Source organism: Sabethes cyaneus, chromosome 2 (assembly GCF_943734655.1).
Source record: "Sabethes cyaneus chromosome 2, idSabCyanKW18_F2, whole genome shotgun sequence".
Classification (NCBI taxonomy): Eukaryota; Metazoa; Arthropoda; class Insecta; order Diptera; family Culicidae; genus Sabethes; species Sabethes cyaneus.
Window position 1 is genome coordinate 195,145,928 of NC_071354.1, and position 17,631 is coordinate 195,163,558.

At 37.7% G+C, this 17,631-nt stretch overlaps 1 protein-coding gene across 1 annotated transcript; it reads right to left on the bottom strand.

Moving 5' to 3' along the window:
• Positions 1-4,833: 4,833 nt before the first annotated feature.
• On the bottom strand, positions 4,834-7,473 carry LOC128737813 (phospholipid scramblase 2-like). Its single transcript, XM_053832550.1, has 3 exons — positions 7,264-7,473; positions 5,223-5,963; positions 4,834-5,150 (listed from the first exon to the last, which is right to left on the bottom strand). The coding sequence occupies exons 1-3, from the start codon at positions 7,279-7,281 to the stop codon at positions 5,055-5,057; spliced, it is 855 nt and encodes a 284-aa protein (XP_053688525.1). The 5' UTR covers positions 7,282-7,473; the 3' UTR covers positions 4,834-5,054.
• Positions 7,474-17,631: the final 10,158 nt, after the last annotated feature.

Sequence of the window (17,631 nt, forward strand, 5' to 3'; positions counted from 1 at the left end):
ATTATACAAATTTATCAGTATATTACATAGACATGCATATGTATTGAGGATAACTACCATAGTGTTATCAAAAAGTTGAGTTATGTTCCGAAGGCGTGTCGAACTCAAATAACAAATGAGATGGTATAACAAAGGTTCTTTTCACCAATAGGTGGATTAAATCGGGTTTTTATAGAGACTTTGCCTATTTTGGCATTCGCCTCTGTCAATGCTGCTATTACCAGCTACAACTGGCAAAGTAATCTAACAACAGATTTTTTTCAATTACTATGGAGTGGATTTCCGCACCGAGTTCAATAAAAACAAATTATTAAACCCAAAATCAACGGAGAACTTGGGTTGATACGAAAAAGTAAGTTACTCTTTTCAAATATTTTTCATGGAATCACAAAAGGAACACTGCCCTGCTAAAAATATTATGTATAAAGGAAGCCGGAGAGATATTCAAATCCTATTTCAAGGTATTCTAGAAAGACCAGAGGACTGATATGACGTCATATTTTCGTTGCGGCAAACGCAAAACGATTTCACAAAACGAATTTAACTAACCTTTTTCACAGTTTCACATATTTCGAATCAATTGCCTGCCTGGCATTGGCTATGTGATGCTAAAACCTTGGCTAAATTCAAACTAAAACTAACAAAATTCAACAATTCACACATCCGACTCAGTTGTCAGCTTGATCCCATCTATGAAGGTGTCAGCTTGGGCCCGCTCTATGTTGGCTACGTTTTACCTTTGTTATACTATAACAAAGGTTTAAAAATTGGTCGAAAAACACGAAATTGATCCGAGGCCCGGAGGGCCAAGTCACATATACCAATCGATAGGGTTCGACGATTTGAGCAATGTCTGTGTGTGTGTGTGTGTATGTATGTAATGATTTTTTCTATCGCCTGTTTCTCAGAGATGGCTGAACCGAATGGTTCGCTTTTACTTTTGTTTGAAAGGTGTTATTGTCTAGTAGATCACTATTGAGTTGCTTCGTGATACGACGTTTCGTTTAAAAGTTATAAGCAAAAATGTGAAAAATACGTGACACGGGTTTCTTCGAAACTACATGACCGATTTCATCGATCTTAGTATCGAATGAAAGCCCTTATTAAAGGTAAATTGTTCAGGAATTTTTAATTGAAAACAAATAAGTAGTTTAAAAGTTAGCCTTAAAAAACCTGTTTTGACAAGGTAATAATTATCGCCTGTTTCTTAGAGATGGCCAAACCGATTTATGCGCTATTAGTCTCATTCGAAAGATAATATATCCTAATAGATCACTATTGAATGGTTTTTTGATTGGACGTTTAATTTGAAAGTTATGAGCAGCCGTATACACCACACCAAAATTAACAATAATTTATAATGATTTTAACCAAGATAATTTACCTAATTTCAATTATTTTAATATCAAACGAGAGGTTTTGACACTACGAATATATATGCAAAATTTCATAAGAATTGGTTTTACCGGTCAAAAGATATTAACACTCGCGCCAACTTTTGTAACACGGTTACTCGCGCGCACAATAGCCCCAAACCAAAGAAAACGTGTGCACTAGAGTTTTGACTGGGAAAACTTGGTTTTAGGTTTATCGAACCTTTGGAAGAGTTTCTTGAAATTGAAAGCTCTATCGTCTGGAGGAATTTAAATTTTTATTAATCCCCCTAAAAGTAAAATAAAAAAAATATTTTTCTTCAGTGTCAATATAACACATTGATGTGTTCTGCAAAGTTATAGAGCATATTATTACAAGAAATTTTGCTAAAGACAGTAACCTTCTATCTCTGCAGCGAAGATAGAAAAATCTTATTTATTGTATATGAATTTGTAAAATCAGTTTTTCTATTTTTGCTCTTTTTGTAATTGTTGTATGACTTTTTCATGTACTACAATATTGTACAAATAGTAAAAATACACAACTTTGCTGAAAACAGTATACCTGTATGTTTGCTTGTTTAGGAACTGTAGAACTTTGATTATAAAGAATACCCTAATTTTGACTCCGAATTACTCGACTACCAGCAGACGGATACATTTTAAACATTTTACATTTGCTGATAGTTTTTCTGCATAAATTTTCCCAACAATTTAAATTATTAATGCATTGAATAATTATGATATTTTGCTCACAATAAGTTTGTTGAAGAATATACGTTAGTTAAACAACGATTTGTAACTTTATAACAATATGGCGTTGAAAAACCTACACGTGCACTATGGGCCAGAAATTAAAATTTCGAGACACATATATTTGCGGTTAAACGGAATGTCTCAGCTCAATGTGATCTTCGGCAACTTTTTGAATGAAAAAATGATGCATCTTTTGAGGGGGTCGTCCAATACTTAGGTGTTACTTTAACAATAATTTAAGTAATAACTTTTTGGGTAAACTTTTTTTCACCTTTTTGGTTTCAAAATATTGAATATAAACCAATTTCAAGTATTTTTCCTGAAGAAATCAAACTTCTACCATTTACCCATTTTCAGCAATAGACCTTTGTTTATAAACGACCCCACAAACCACATTTCTTCTTGTAACATGTTTATTTCAACAGACAGCTCAATGTGATGTTCTAGACAACATTTTGCACATAAAAGAGAAATATTTTTGCTGAAGACTGTTTTGCTTTTTCTGCATTAATTAATAAGATATAACTGTTTTTAGGTTAAACCCCGTCTGATGAAAAATGTGTTTTTTTATCAAGGTTGGTGTCTTCGAAGAAGTAAAATAATAAAATATAGCGCATCTTCCTGCACTATTAGGGTGACCATGAATTCACCTATTAGGGTGATACAAACTTTTGTTTTCTTAAATAAATTAAAAAAAAAAGTTTTTTTCTCCAAAAGTTGCAGAACATACTAAAATAAGCAACTTTGCTGAATAAAGTAACTATCTATCTCTTACCGGTTGCGAAATATAATGATGTGTTGAAAAAGAGCACTTAAAAATCAATTGCACTTAATAACTTTGCACACGATTATTTTATTGCTTTCAAATGTTCTAAAAATTTATTCAGTATGTTGAAATACATATTTTCTGTGAAGACCGTTTGACGCTAGGACGCATATTTATTAAGTTATAAAATGTATGAAAAAATAAGCCGCACTATTCCCAGGTATTCCCAGTCATGGTATTCGCAGGTATTCTCTGAAATACACATTTGGGCAGATAGCTTTAATAATTCCCCACAAATTGGTATGCAAACTAGTTGCAGATACTTGCAGATGGTCAAGATATTCGGATTTTTCATCAGACGGTTTTTAACCTAAAATCACTTATATCTTATTAATTAATGCATATAAAGCAAAACAGTCTTCAGCAAAAATATTCCTCTTTTATGTGCAAAATATTTTCTAGAACATCATATTGAGCTGTCTTTTGAAATAAACATGTTACAAGAAGAAATGTGATTTGAGGGTTCGTTTATAAACAAAGGTCTGTTGCTGAAAATGGGTAAAAGGTAGAAGTTTCATAGCTTCAGAAAAATTGCTTGAAATTAGTTTATCTTTAATATTTTGAAACCAAAAAGATGAAAAAAGGTTTACTCAAAAAGTTATTACTAGAATTGTTGTTTAAGTAACGCTTAAATATTGGACGACCCCTTCAAAATATGCATCAATTTTTTATTCAAAGAGTTGCCGAAGGCCACATTGAACTGAGACATGCCGTTTAACCGCAAATATTTTTGTCCCGAAATTTTAATTTCTGGCCCATAGTGACGTGTTGTATAAAATACAACAGCGTGAGTTAATAAAAATTGATGAAAATTGTTCAAGAAAACTCTATTGATGTGATTCAAATAGAATGGCATTACAGGAAACTATACATAGTTCAAAAACCTATAAACTAGACCTTTACTAGACTTTGTATATGCTAAAGGATAAGATTTTCTCTTACAACTTACTTTTATTTGCACTTACTCAGATTAATAATAACTTACTTATCCTTACTCAGCAATTTCATGAAAAAAGGATCTATCAAAATTTAAAAGTGTTCCTATTTTGTTCAAATTTTGTGAACTTTTTCAATTTTCAAAAATTTTATGTTAACCAACGCACAACGATAACCAATAGATGAATTATTTTCCGAAGACGTGTCGATTTCTATCTCAAATAGCAAGTAAGATCGTATAACAAAGGTTCCTTTCACCACTAGGTGGATTAAATCGGGTTTTTTCTGTACAGGTTGGTATAGCAAGTGTCATTCCCGTGAGAAAGACAATATCAGCATTCTGATAGATAAGTCCTTGTGGAACCGTAACGAATTGTCATCTGATGAGAAATTTGTAGATATATTTCTTATTGTGCAAGGAAAAACTAGACCACCATTAGTTGCGTTACAGAAAAAATCACAGGGACAGACCAAACTACAACAAGGGCTTTAACTTCAAACTTTTAAATGTTTCTCAAAAAATGTTCAGCGACTACGTTTGTTTTTTTTACGGCATCTAAGCCCGGTAAACTCACTAACCTCTGTACTGAATTCCTGGCCATTGCGCTATAGGAGGAAATGAACTTACAAGTTAACTTTTCAGGTGTGGCTTAGCTCTCCATTCACTGGTCCGTGTCCCTTCTGCGGAACGGCTGTCTGTGGGAAAGCGAGCTGGAACAAGCTGGAAAGCCTAAAAGTCATAAGCAGTCAAAACCAAATGAATATGCCGATTGTTACAGTTACTCAGAAATTGCTGACTCTCTACAGATGAGAGAGAGAGAGCACATTTACAGGGCCTTGCTGGAGCAATTGTCATCTTTTAAATTTCGATTTCGTAAAACTCTAGTAGCGTTTGTCAAAATCCCCCTTACAAATAAAGACGATTTATCTTTCAATGACATTTTTTGCACAAGTAATTGTATTACAGTGATCTGTATGAGAGAAAGAACAAAACATATAATTAACAAAAACTATTCCACGTCACGTCCACGTTTTACGAAGTAAGCATATTTTACTTCTTTCTTCATAACGGAGAAGTTGCTTATTCCACTCCAGAAAATACAAATTTGTTTACATTGCAATAAATGCAAAAAATTATAGTCATAATATTTAGCATTGCAGGATTATTTCATCAGTTTGAGGTCTATCGCAGTTCGTGATATTCCACAGACTAATGCGCAAGCCAATCGTCGGATAGATCCTTGGAAGAAAAGCAAATTCTAAAAAAGAAAAAAGAAAACGGTGCATGTTGACTAATTTCTGTTAAAAAGCAAAAGAGAAAAAATCCATACAATTAAGCTGACAGCGCCAAGAAGAGTAGCTTTCACAGTTGCATCCAGATCGGACGGAAAGTCGATAGTAAAATCATCAAAATCTGCGAACGTATCGCAACAAAATCCCGCGTAATGCTTCGTGATGTTGCCTATCCGAGTCCCGTCCAGAGCAACAATTTCGTAGTTTATATCGTAGAAGCAAGCGAAATTAAGTGGCGGTCCGTTAATTCCCAGTATCACACTTCCTTCGGCGTTAAGAATACTAAAGCGTGATGTCCAGCAGGACCACTCCTGTTGAACGACGCCCAGCACCGTGCCGTTTGCTGCCGTTACGGTTAACCGTTCTCTGCTGAAAGGCAACGGATAGCAGCAACAGGGCATACAACAGTTCATAACACAGCGCCCTTCTCGCTGGAACCGGAACGCAGGAACACCGTTTACGGCAAGCACCGTTGAATCCGTGCGAAATCCTTGCGGAATAAAGTTTCGTGTACAACAGTCAGTGTCCTCCTGCAGCCGGTAGATAACCGAGTCGAACTGATTGGCCAGCTCGAAATGGATTGGCATCTCAACACCGCACACGATCTGCAGCCATTCGACGGATTGTTTAAATTTTACTTTATCGAGTCCGATCAGCGGCGACAGCAGTGCTACGGTGCCTTGAACGATAGCAGTTTGTTCTTTCGATTGCGCAGCGCCCTCCGGAACCGGTTGAGAGCTAATAGGTGCATCACTTGCCGAGTACGGTGGTGGAGGAGGCTGGAAGAATCACAGCAGTGTTTGTAAGAATTTGAATTCGCAAACAGTGATTTGCTGGAAGCGTTGTATTTTTTTCTTGTCTCTTATTTTAACTCATGCTGAACTTTATTGCCTGACCAAAAGATTGCTTTTTACACCATTCAAAATAGAGGACACGGTCGATTAAAATTTAAAAAAAATCAATTTTTTTTCTTTCGGGTATTGAGTTGGTAATGATCCAACTTCCGTTAATGTGAAGTGGATAAAAAGCAATCATACACATAAGTATTCCAATGTCGCGTGGAACAAACTCTACACAATAAAACACCTCTCTTGTTAAAACACGATTTTCAAACTTCATGTACCTTTTTGTTGGAAACTAATCAATTTATTGAAACAAACTTTTTTTTTGTTTTTTTTGAAAAAGTTTGAAAAAGAAGATTTATTTTTGATTTTTCAATCATTTTTTCTTGTTTTTTCTCTTTTCCCAGGATGTATTTGGTTTACACACCCCAAAAGTTATAGGAATTTTCTACAAACTTCTACCAACAAAGTTAAAAATGTTTGTTCCACGTGGTACTAGAATGCTTATGTGTATGATAGTTTTTCATCCACTTTCCCAGTATTAACACCAAGATTTCTCTAAAATTATTTCTTTTTTTTTATTTTTAGCCGACCCTATAAGAACTTTTTTAAATTATGCTATTAAAGTATGTTATTAGAGAATCTAAGCTCAACCGAAAATGAATATTGTCCTTAAGAAGTGCAAAATGAAATGAGAAAAGGCGTGCTTAAATTTCTACGCCTAAAATAGTTTTACAGAACTTGAACAGTGCATCGTATACCATTGCAAACATTAAAACTCGTGTAAACATTCATTAATCTTGCTTTCAAAATAGTGTTTATTTGCTGAATTGTTTACCACGAGGGAATTGAAAACTGACGCACAAGAATGATCTTGTTCATAGCTGTGTAACGATGATTTATTTAAGCACTTCACCAAATGTCTTAATAAAAATCGGTGCCCATTGAATTTCATAGAATTTCACTGATAGGCCCAGAATTATCTGCATTCATCACTACTTGTAGAATAGAACTTATATTCTCGATGCACTTCAACGTTTCAACAAATTCGAGATGATGATGCGAATATTATTCCGGTTCTTTTTTTTTCACACTGCACTTTGCTGTAGTTGCATATAAACATTCCGTTGGTTTTAAACAAAAATGGCGTGAGTATCCCATGAATAGCAAATTTATATTTTGATTACAATTCCAACAGCATCGGCAGATCTGTTTTCTAAAAGCTCTGTATACTTACCACTTTTGCAGCATCCATGACGATATTGTATATGTGATGTTCAGGAAGCGAATGAAAGAGGATTTGCTTTAACAAGAGCCAATCCAAACGGCCGGTTCTGGCTGTCGTCAATTCAATACTGATTGAGATGGTCGTTATTTAACCAAATCTTTCCATCACCAGCAAAATATACAAAGGTATTTCCAGTGATTCGGTCCGTAGAAGCCTAACCTGTTGTTTCCTGACCGGCTCCGCGCGGGGAATGATCGTAACAGGTGAAAAGTTCTATTCGATGGTAATATTTATTTCTGCTAGAATGAAGCACGAGTTCACAACGGTTGGCTCGTAGGGTAACTGCTGTAGCACTCTGCACTACCAGACTCAAGCCTGCGTACTGTTTGCGGATATTTTATTTTGTTGGGATTTTCCCGATTATTTAACGTATTCTAACGACGAACAATTTGACTTGTTCAGTTAACAGAAAAAGCAAATAGCAACGCTTACCCTACATAAATTGTAAGCATCTCAGGTCGTAAGAAATATTGATAACCTCTCTCTGCTATTCCGAAGTTACTACGAACACAGAAAATCTTACGTTACCGCTTCAATGCGACGTAATCACAGACTGGAAAACTTACCAGCTCCCATTGTTCTAGTTTCTTTGTACGTTGAAGGCATAAGAAAATTTCAATTAAGGGGACATAAACGACTAAATTTTTTGAAAAAGTCATAAATTTTTTATTTCAGATTTTGATTTTTGCAGTCTTTTTCGTTTATTTTAATACTAATTTTGTAATGAACCGACCACGGGAAGTGGCCGAAAAACGATCCAACACATAAGCATTCCAGTGTAGCGTGGAACAAGCTCAACGGAATAAAACGCCGCTCCTGTAAAACCACTATTTTCAAACTTTATGTACCTTTTTCTCAGAAACTACACAACGTATCGGAACCAATTTTTTTTTGTTTTGTTGGTAGAAGCTTGGCAAAGACTGTTATAACTTTTAAGCTTTGTAAACGAAACACAACCTGAGGAAAAGGAAAAAGAAGACAAAATTTTTTTTGCCATGCTTTTTTCTTTTTTCTCAAGCTGTGCTTAGTTTACAAAGCTCAAAAGTTATAAAAATCTTTGCCAAGCTTCTACCAACAAAACAAAAAAAAGTTTGTTTTTATACGTTTTGTAGTTTCTGAGAAAAAGGTACATAAAGTTTGAAAATCGCGGTTTTACATGAGTGGCGTTTTATTCCGTTGAGGGTGTTCCACGCCGCACTGGAATGCTTGTGTGTGCGATCGTTTTTCGGTCACTTCCCGTGGTCGGATCATTACAAAATTAGTATCAAAATAAGCGGAAACCCCTGCAGATTTAAGATCTGAAATACTTATGAACTTAAGATTTATCACAAATAGACAAATAAATTTATCTGCTAAATTAATACATATATATGTATTATATATAAGTTACACAACACTAGGGTTTTGGATAGTCTTTTTAAAAAACTACGACTACTCTCTTTGAATTCTAAACTAGTAGTGAATGTGTTTAGTCAGATTTTCCTATAACATAAAGTTTTCTTTATCTATGCTAGCCTCGCCCTAACTTCTAGTGTCGTTATCGTTCGGCCGTTATTCGTCCCTTCGTTACATTGTGGTCCATTGTTATCTCCTGTACTTTCCTGCTTTGCGAATGTTTAGCATTATGCAAATACAGGCTTAGCCTTTCCCAAGTATCTTTCCGAGGAAGTTGGTATCCTTATCAGCTAAGTCTATGATGTAGATGCAGCTGTGAAAGCTGAATAGTTTCTTCTGTATGTATATATATGTATATATTGCAATTCTAAAATATGCACTTAGTGTCCAATTCCCATTAGAAGTAATGTATACTATTAGACAAAACATTTACAACTCACCACCTAATGACAAAAAGTGTCACTAAACATCAACGCTTCATGATCGAGATAATTTAAATTACTGCAATCGGCGGTTCAGGGGTTTACCCCGGTGGATTACATAAGGGTAGAGTTGTATAATTCATTCGTCCATCATCTATGAGTTTAAGGGAATGAGTTACATTTATAGTTACAGTAGCGCCCCGTTCATCTGACAGTCAAACTTTTGTCAACGTGGCTTCAACATTTCTTGTTTAGAGCTGTGCCTCAACAGCTTCGAAAACTATTAAAAGATTTTTTTTTACAAATTAAGAGGTTAATTTGTTTTTGCTTAGAATACTGTGCCTGTAATTATTACACCAAGTAATAAGATCAGATTTAGCATTTGTGGATTATAAAAAACGCAGAAAATTAATTTTTACAAACATGGCATGGCAAACATGGGTAAATCGACCACATAAGTTTAAGTTAGAAATTTCGTTCAACCGGGAACATTTTTGTTGAGCACATAAGAGAAAGTCTTTATTCCATCAGCTCCCGATAGAAGTCTATGGACTTCAAATGCATAAAATGATAGTTTTAAATCATGTAGCACAAAAAGATTTACAACTATCCAAGAATCATAGACCCTATTGCAGGCAATGATAATGAAGCACAGGTTAGGAAAATCGGACAAGCGTATTGGTACTCCGCCTGCATCATACAGTAAAGCAATCGAGGCGCTCGGGAACTACGTCACAACGTTCGTTTTGTTGCTATTGGCCTTGCCAGCGTTGCTGATATTGTTCAGGGTTTTGCGTGAGAAAAAAAGAAAGCGAAGTGTTTTTGCTTTTGTCAACACTCACGCGTTGACAGTTCGGCACGAGATTTCCTGTAAGTGCGAGCAGCCTACAAAATCTCTTTCAACGCTGGCAAGGCCAATAGATTGCAAAAACTAGATCTGAGACTAATTAATATATGGGTGAGGTATAGTTTAAACACAGAGAACAGACCCCCAAGCGAAAGGTCCCCTTTGGATAAAACTTATGTTAAATTAGTTGGGAAACTATAGTGATGATGTCACTGAAGGCGCATAAAATTCTACACTAAACTCACAACAGCTAGCTTCTGGCGCTAGCATAACGCTTATAGTCCATATATACTAGCGCCAGCGGAGCCAAAGGTTGTCAGTGCCCAAATCAAAAGAATCATTTAGTTGGGAAACTATAGTGGTGGTGACGCTAGCATATTAGGTGATTTTAATTGTAAATTTTATCCAAGAATTCCCGAGAAATTTGCTCCTGAATGGATGACTGTTCTCTGTGGTTTAAATGCATAAAGCACTCGAGTACTAATCGAGAAATTCTGGGTTGGAGTCCCAGTGCCACGAACTAAACCCAATATATTTTTAGCCGCAGATCGAAAACTTGCCCAGTATTCAATCTATCATTTTTCGCACCAAACACTCCTCTGCTTTAAACTAGCCATACCTGATCTGAAGCAAACCAAATCATTGTCCTCCCAGTTGGCCTCAAGGTTTGATGCTGGCCTAATAAGCCAATCGTCGTAAGTTCGAATCTCGACTGGGAGAAGCTGTTAGAGTCAAGAGGATCGTAGCAACTGGCTCTGCAATTGTCCTGTACTCTAACAGCTGGCTGCGAAGTCTGTCGTATAAAAACAGAAGGTCAAGTTTCTATAACGGAATGTAGCACCTAGGCACAGAACAGAAGTGGAAGTCCGAACGATTCGGCGATCAAAACTGGTGACAGAGTCTTTTTTGTTTTTATTTTTCTTTGGGAAGGTTTTCGTATAGAAGCGAATAACAGCAATACAAGCAGAACGCTCGCTGCCAATCGCATAGCAGCATTCATATGCTTTGGTGTGCATTCGTAAGCGTTCGGGTGTTTTCGTGGAAAAAAGTGACTCGCCACCGCCAGGTTCGCTAGTATCTGCAGAAAGTAGCATGTACGTGTTTGGATTTTAACTTCCACTTCTGTTCTGTGACCTAGGGTTTGATTTGATCTTTGCAGGGTACTTGTCTTTCATTCTTGCAACATGTCCTGCTCATCGTATCCACCTTTTTAATACTGGGTTCTCCATAGAACTGTGGTTCTATGTTGTTATGATTTAGAATTAAGGTCAAATTCATCAACTACAGCATAATCAGCGTTTACACACCGACAAATGATAAATCCAATGGGATTAGCAATGCGTTTTACGACAGGCTCGAGAGGACCTATGGAGAGTTCCCAAACCACGACATTCATCAGAGACGCAATTCCTCCGTTCTGTCATAGAAAGATATAGTCTTCATCTGTTGACCAATGATAACAATCTGAGGTTCATAAGCTTTGCCGAGGTCATTTTTAGTAACTATTTTGCACGTTTGAATATTCAGAAACACACCTGGAAGCATCCAAATGGAGACTCTAGCTCCCAAATCGATCATGTCCTGATCGATGGTCGACACTTTTCGGGTGTCATCTATGTACGGTCTTGTCGGGGATCAAATGTCGACCAACATTAGAAAAGGGCGGACAAGCCAACGTCAAACAGAACGAGTGAGAGTTCATTTTCCTATGCTGCTCCAGCAAAAAATAACTCTCACTCGTTCTGTTTGACAGTTGGCTTATCCGCCCTTTTCAAATGTTGGTCGATAAATATCGACTCTGACTACAATCTTGTCGTGTGTAAGTTTCATGCAAGGTTGTCGCACGTGGCGAAGGCTCGCACTCGGTGCGAGGAGCGATTCACCAGCAACGACACAGGGAGTTTCTACAAAACGGTGAGAAGCAGGAATTGTGCCATGCCTATGACGTGCAGTGATAGTTCTGGCAGTCTACTCACTGACAAAACGGCGGCAGCAGCCAGGTGACACAAGCATTTCTAGACGCTTTTGAATGAGCACGGAGAGTAGAAGGAACAGAAAAAGAATTGTGAGCGATGGTCAATCAACCTGTTGTGGAACCACGAGCCTAGGAGAAGACTAGGTAGATATGTAGTTAGCTGCAAATGACAAGGCCGAGGTAACGACCAGACGAAGATTAGGAAGACACGTAGTAAGCTGAAAAATGGCAAGGCCGCTAGGAAAGACGATTTCCTGGCTGAACTTCTAAAAGTGGGGAGCGAGCGACCGTACGAGACAATCCACTGCTTCATTGTCAAGATCTGAGCATAGGAACAACTGCTTTTAACAACTGTTTTTAAGAAGGGATATCGACTTGAGAGTAAACACTTTCATGAAGATCGCTCCACGGCGAATCAATGCACAGTGGGCATCGATCGAAAAAATTGAACTTTTTGTTGCCGCTGTTTTTAAGGGACAAAAAGCGACTTTTCTTATGTAAAAAATCACGAGAAATCGATTGGTGATGGTCTCAATGCGCGAAAATGAGGAAAACTAGCCCATTTTGCCTCTTTCACCTTTATTTTCTAATATTTTTGGAAGAATTATATACAAACTCTCTCTAATTGCGGAAAGTAGGAGAATTTTAGAAAAATTATACATGAACAATTTTATATTAATATAACATAATCTAGAAGTCTGATTTACCCCATTATACTCAAGAATTTAGAACTGCAGTCAAAATTCCAATTCGATGCTTTTAGCAGAAATTTTTAAGAAGGCATGCCTGGTGTGAAGTTTGGAAAAATCACAAGATCGAACGACGATCAACTTTTTTAACAAAAATGTCGTGCAAGGAAATGTTTTGCCTTGTTTTACCCTACAGCTTGTACTGAAATTTAAGTATGATTGATAGGAAGAGGAGCAGCAGTAAGAGTGCTTCGATTTTGTTCAAATTTAGTATGTTTGTTCCTATTCGAAAAATTTTTGACCCATATTTTTTTATTGGACGCTCATCCTTTTAAAACTATGGGCAAAATGGGCTACTTCCCCTCATTTCCGCGCGTTGAGACCATCACGAATCGATTTCTCGTGAGTTTTTACATAAGAAAAGTCGCTTTTTATTGGGTATGGGGAAGCAGGGAAGCAAATGGGGAAGACAAATGAGGAGCGTCCAATATAGCTCTAGCTATCCCAAGCTCCTACCTAGCGCCTCCACGTGGCCATACCCGGAAATGCTCTTTTGAGTAGCCAAGCTAGGAGGTGCGATACTGTGTGGTTCCCGGCTGCCTGATCTCATAATCGAGGTTTTGGGCAGACGGTGGAGCCACACGATCTGGTTAATAGGTAAGCATAATATAAGTTATTTTAATTATTTTTTTCATTTTAGCTTATGAAGCATTTACTGCTTTATAGTGAAAACTTTGGCCAATACGAGTGTTAATACTGCACATGGATATTGGATACCAGAAGAGAAATTAAATTAATTATTAGAAGCACTTATGGAAACTAAAAGGACACAACTCTATTCCATTCGAAGGACTGCTGGTGAGATTGTTCTATTTTTACCCATATATACCACATTTCATAAATAAACTAGAATCGAGAAGAGGGAGGGACCATCAGAGCACTTGTTTGAAGCGGTGGGCCTAGGGAGAGTGAAACAGTCAACTTTCTATGGTTAATCTTGGCCCGTTTAGCAACACATCGTGGATAATAAGCGGGCTCTTCTCCCCACCTGCTGGAGTCATTCTGCATTAAGACGGTTTATTCAACGATTGACTCATGTGACTTAGCCCTTGGAAGGAGATTCTCTAAATCCCTGGAACGTGTAAGTGATGTTGCTTATCGACCAATTCCCTTTTGGCCCTTCATACAAGAGTTGGGAAGCATGACCAATCGCTGAATATGTTCAACTCTTTTTGACATGATAGGCTCATTGCTATGAACGGATGTTCAGCTAAGGCAGGTGGTAGTACCATATATTCATATTCATATTCAAGAAAAGTCGCTTTTTATCCCTTAAAAACAGCGGCAACAAAATGTTCCGTTTTTTCGGTCGATTCTGACCACTGTGCAATGGTGGAAGGTAATTATATTAGCGTACTTGCAAAAAAATTCTACGCTCTTGTGAGCGGCCTTCCGCCAGTTAACCGGAACATTTGCCATGGCGGACGGAAACATGCGTGTTGAGTTCTTTCTTCGTTTTATTTATCAATTCCTCCTCATTCCTATTCAGCCGCTTCATCTCCTCCAATGATCGCTTCAAGTAGTGGGCCGACGTAAGACCCGGCCAGAACACCGCGTCTTCGCCCTTATGGTATTTCTTGATGAATGACGCAACTTCCGGCAGGCACTTCATACTATAAATTTCCCCGTTCACGGCCAGTCCGGAGTAGCTCACTTCCTTCGTGGGGGAAGTACGAAGTGCCCTGCCAGACGTTACCATCCAGGGTAAGATAGGTCTCGTCATCCATCACCGTCGCGATTCGGCGGGAAAATCGTCTTGACCATTTTATTCAGCCGATGCCGCTGCGTCATTGCGTGCAGCTCCGAGACCAGTGGACGGGACTGCCGCTTCCTGACATGTTTGTATGTCCATGTTCGTCAGGTACTTTTTCACTATTTGGCCGGTTGCATCGACCTCCCTGCCAAGCGCACGCAGCGATGTAGCCACTTTTCCCTCGGTCTTCCTCTTCAGCATCCTTTGGAGCTTCTTGTCGCTCAGTGGCGTCGGCCGTCCGGAACCGGGCTATCTTTTGATGCTCTGATTGTTGTCCAATAGTACCAAAAGATAGTCCAAAAGATATTGTAGATGCCGGAACGGGCGTATTCGGCGTCCACAAAGTGCCGCACGATGTCCGTTTTCGACGCGGCGGGGTACCGTTCTTTGACCGCGCACACTTCTGAAAGGAGTAGCTTCACTGTTTTCGCCATCACGGCTAGAGTTCGACTGATAGAGCTGTAGATTTTTTTTGCAAGTAAGCTAATATAATTACCTTCCATGAGAAATCCATGAGAAATTATCAAACTTAATTAACTTAGTCTTAGTTTTTTACCACCATCCAAAAAAAGTTAATTTTTTAATGCTAGATAAGCAGATAATGCTAGAACCTGGTTGTGGCGAAACTGGTTAAACTGATTCGGGCGATGCTGAATGGGTCAAAATAATATATCAGATTAGTGGGTCAGACTGAGACATGTACTGAGATTTGGCAGACTGCGGTGGGTTGAATAGAGTGTATGAAAACATATGAAAAATCGTACAATATGAACCGTTATGGATATGAAAAATCATCCTTACCTGGCGACAGCAATGTCCGACTTCGCCGTAATCTTGTTTGAAAAACAACTTAATCTTAATCTGCGTTTCGGAAACTGTAAAACAAATTAAAAACAGTATCGAAGACCGCAAGAATGGCCTCCATTGCCGCACAGATGATGAAATAATTTTTTTTTTTACGAAAAGTTATTTATTTTGAGGAGTTCTATTCTAAGTATTGAGTATTTGCCCTGTCAATAAACGGAACGTATCGTGGTATCGAATTAAATGAAACATCAATCATGGTTTAGGGAGCGACATGCTAAAGGGGATAGTTAATTCATATTTGCATAGATAAAGGTTTGACCCAAAGCTTTAACCCATTGGTTTCTGTTGTATACTCTTATATGCTTTTGACTTTGAGGCTTAACGACTACAAAATTCGAAGCTTATCGCAATTGGATATATTAACGTTATATAGGTTTTCATAGCATCAGATTAGTATTACAAATAGGGTAAATATGACCATATGCACGCGGTGTTTGATGACTTTGCCAGATGACTTAGGCCTGCACGATCAGCGAAAGATGGTATACTTCATAAATTCATATACAATATGAATACATTACTGAAAAATTGAAATGTTCCTTTAAAAAAAGGATAGTTTCGATAGTACATACCGGTTAAGAAACCTACTGCTTTTATTCGACAAACTTTGCAGCTAGCTGTTAGTATACTGGAAAATTTGCTGAACTAGTGCTACTTCATATTGACTCTAACAGTCGCTCCCAGTCGAGATACAAACATACGGCGACAAGCTTATTGGACCTAGAATGGTCAAAATTGGCGAACGGTCCTGTTCAGTGATGCATAGAGGTTTAGTATGGCTAGTAGTGATGGAATTTGCCACGTACGATGACCAATCAGAACTGGCGTGCTGGATACATTGTAAATTGATCAAATTAAACTGTTTGATTTCTAACTAAATGCCAGGAGATGAGATTCCTTCGTATCAATTAACTATAGACTAGACAGTCAGATATTAAATAGTAATAATCTAGAAGTTGCCATCGAAAGTCTGTGAAAGTGGAAGCTCCAAGAATAGAAAGTGCGTACATTCGGTATCTTGGTAGAAGTTCCCAAGAAAGGGGAACAGAACCCTATCAGAATGCGAAAACTGGCGCGGTTGTATATCACTCTCAAAGAACTCTACAAGATAATCCTAGATAATCGAAAACAGAAAAAATTGAAGCTAATCTCCGACGGCAGCAATTAACCGCGGATTTCTAGCTGTATCATATGTGGACCATTATACGAAGTTCTGGCTACTGACTACTGACTAAATAACAAAAACAGCTGGATGTAAAGGAGTCCCAGATAAGCTTGTCCATCCCATCGAAGCTCTCTTTTAGGTGTGCTGCTCGACTTGGTGACTCTTGAAAGAAGACGTACGAACGAACTCTCAAGCCACGTTCCTGGGTAGATTGCTGTTAAAAGATACTGACTGCCCCGATCTTCTGAGTCAACTGCATTTGTATGCTCCTGAACAACCCCTCAGAACTAGGTATTTCGTGCACCTGCAGGGACAGAATGCAAAATACGGACTTACGATCCAATCCGATTTACGGCAATACGGTTCAACGAACTCTACGGTCGGTTCGATTTCATCATGACGCCTAATAACTTTCAACGACGACTCTCTTGTAGACGATAAATTTGTAATTGTACTATTGTATGTATTTACTGTCGTATGTGTTTATATCATGGAGACCACCAAGTTTCCGATGATTTTTTACAAATAAACAAAAAAACAAATAAATTAACCACCTAACGGGTAAGACCGTCTTTGACAGCCTTCGCTTTTAGGACCCCAATGACATATTAGTTTTTTTTATCAAGGATACGAAACATTTGTTTAAATCAGTTCTGACTGACTTCTGACAACGCGTTTAAGTATTGTTAGCAATCATGTACCAAAAATGAAGAAAATTTCATCGTAAATTTTTCCGTTGTTTTGTGTGATTTTAATTTTTTAAAGCACTTTTCCGATTATTTTAACGATGTAGCCTGTTTAAGAGTTAATTTTAAAGCTATTGACACACATTATTAAATATGTTACCATTAGGATCGATTGCATAAAACATAAAATTAAATGTATGCTCACAAGAAACCATGCATGATAATTAGTTCAATTTGACAATCGCGGTTGGAAAGCATCTACTTATCTCATACTATAGGGATAAATAAAAAACAGTGTGCCAGTAAACTCTTCGAAAAAATTCTGATCAGTTACATCTCTGCGCGTATAACAGGTGGTATTTAGATTTACCGCTACAGCTCATTCATTTCTTGATGTGTCTACCTATAGCCATCATATCGGATGAAGTATCACACCTTGCAGTTCCAGCTACCGCCAA

What these genes read in the sequence shown, in the direction of transcription:
- LOC128737813 (XM_053832550.1), bottom strand. An exon ending in TTGGCGCTGTCAGCTTAATT is followed by an intron (nt 5,151 to 5,222) that starts GTATGGATTTTT and finishes TTTCTTTTTTAG; the next exon opens with AATTTGCTTTTCTTCCAAGG.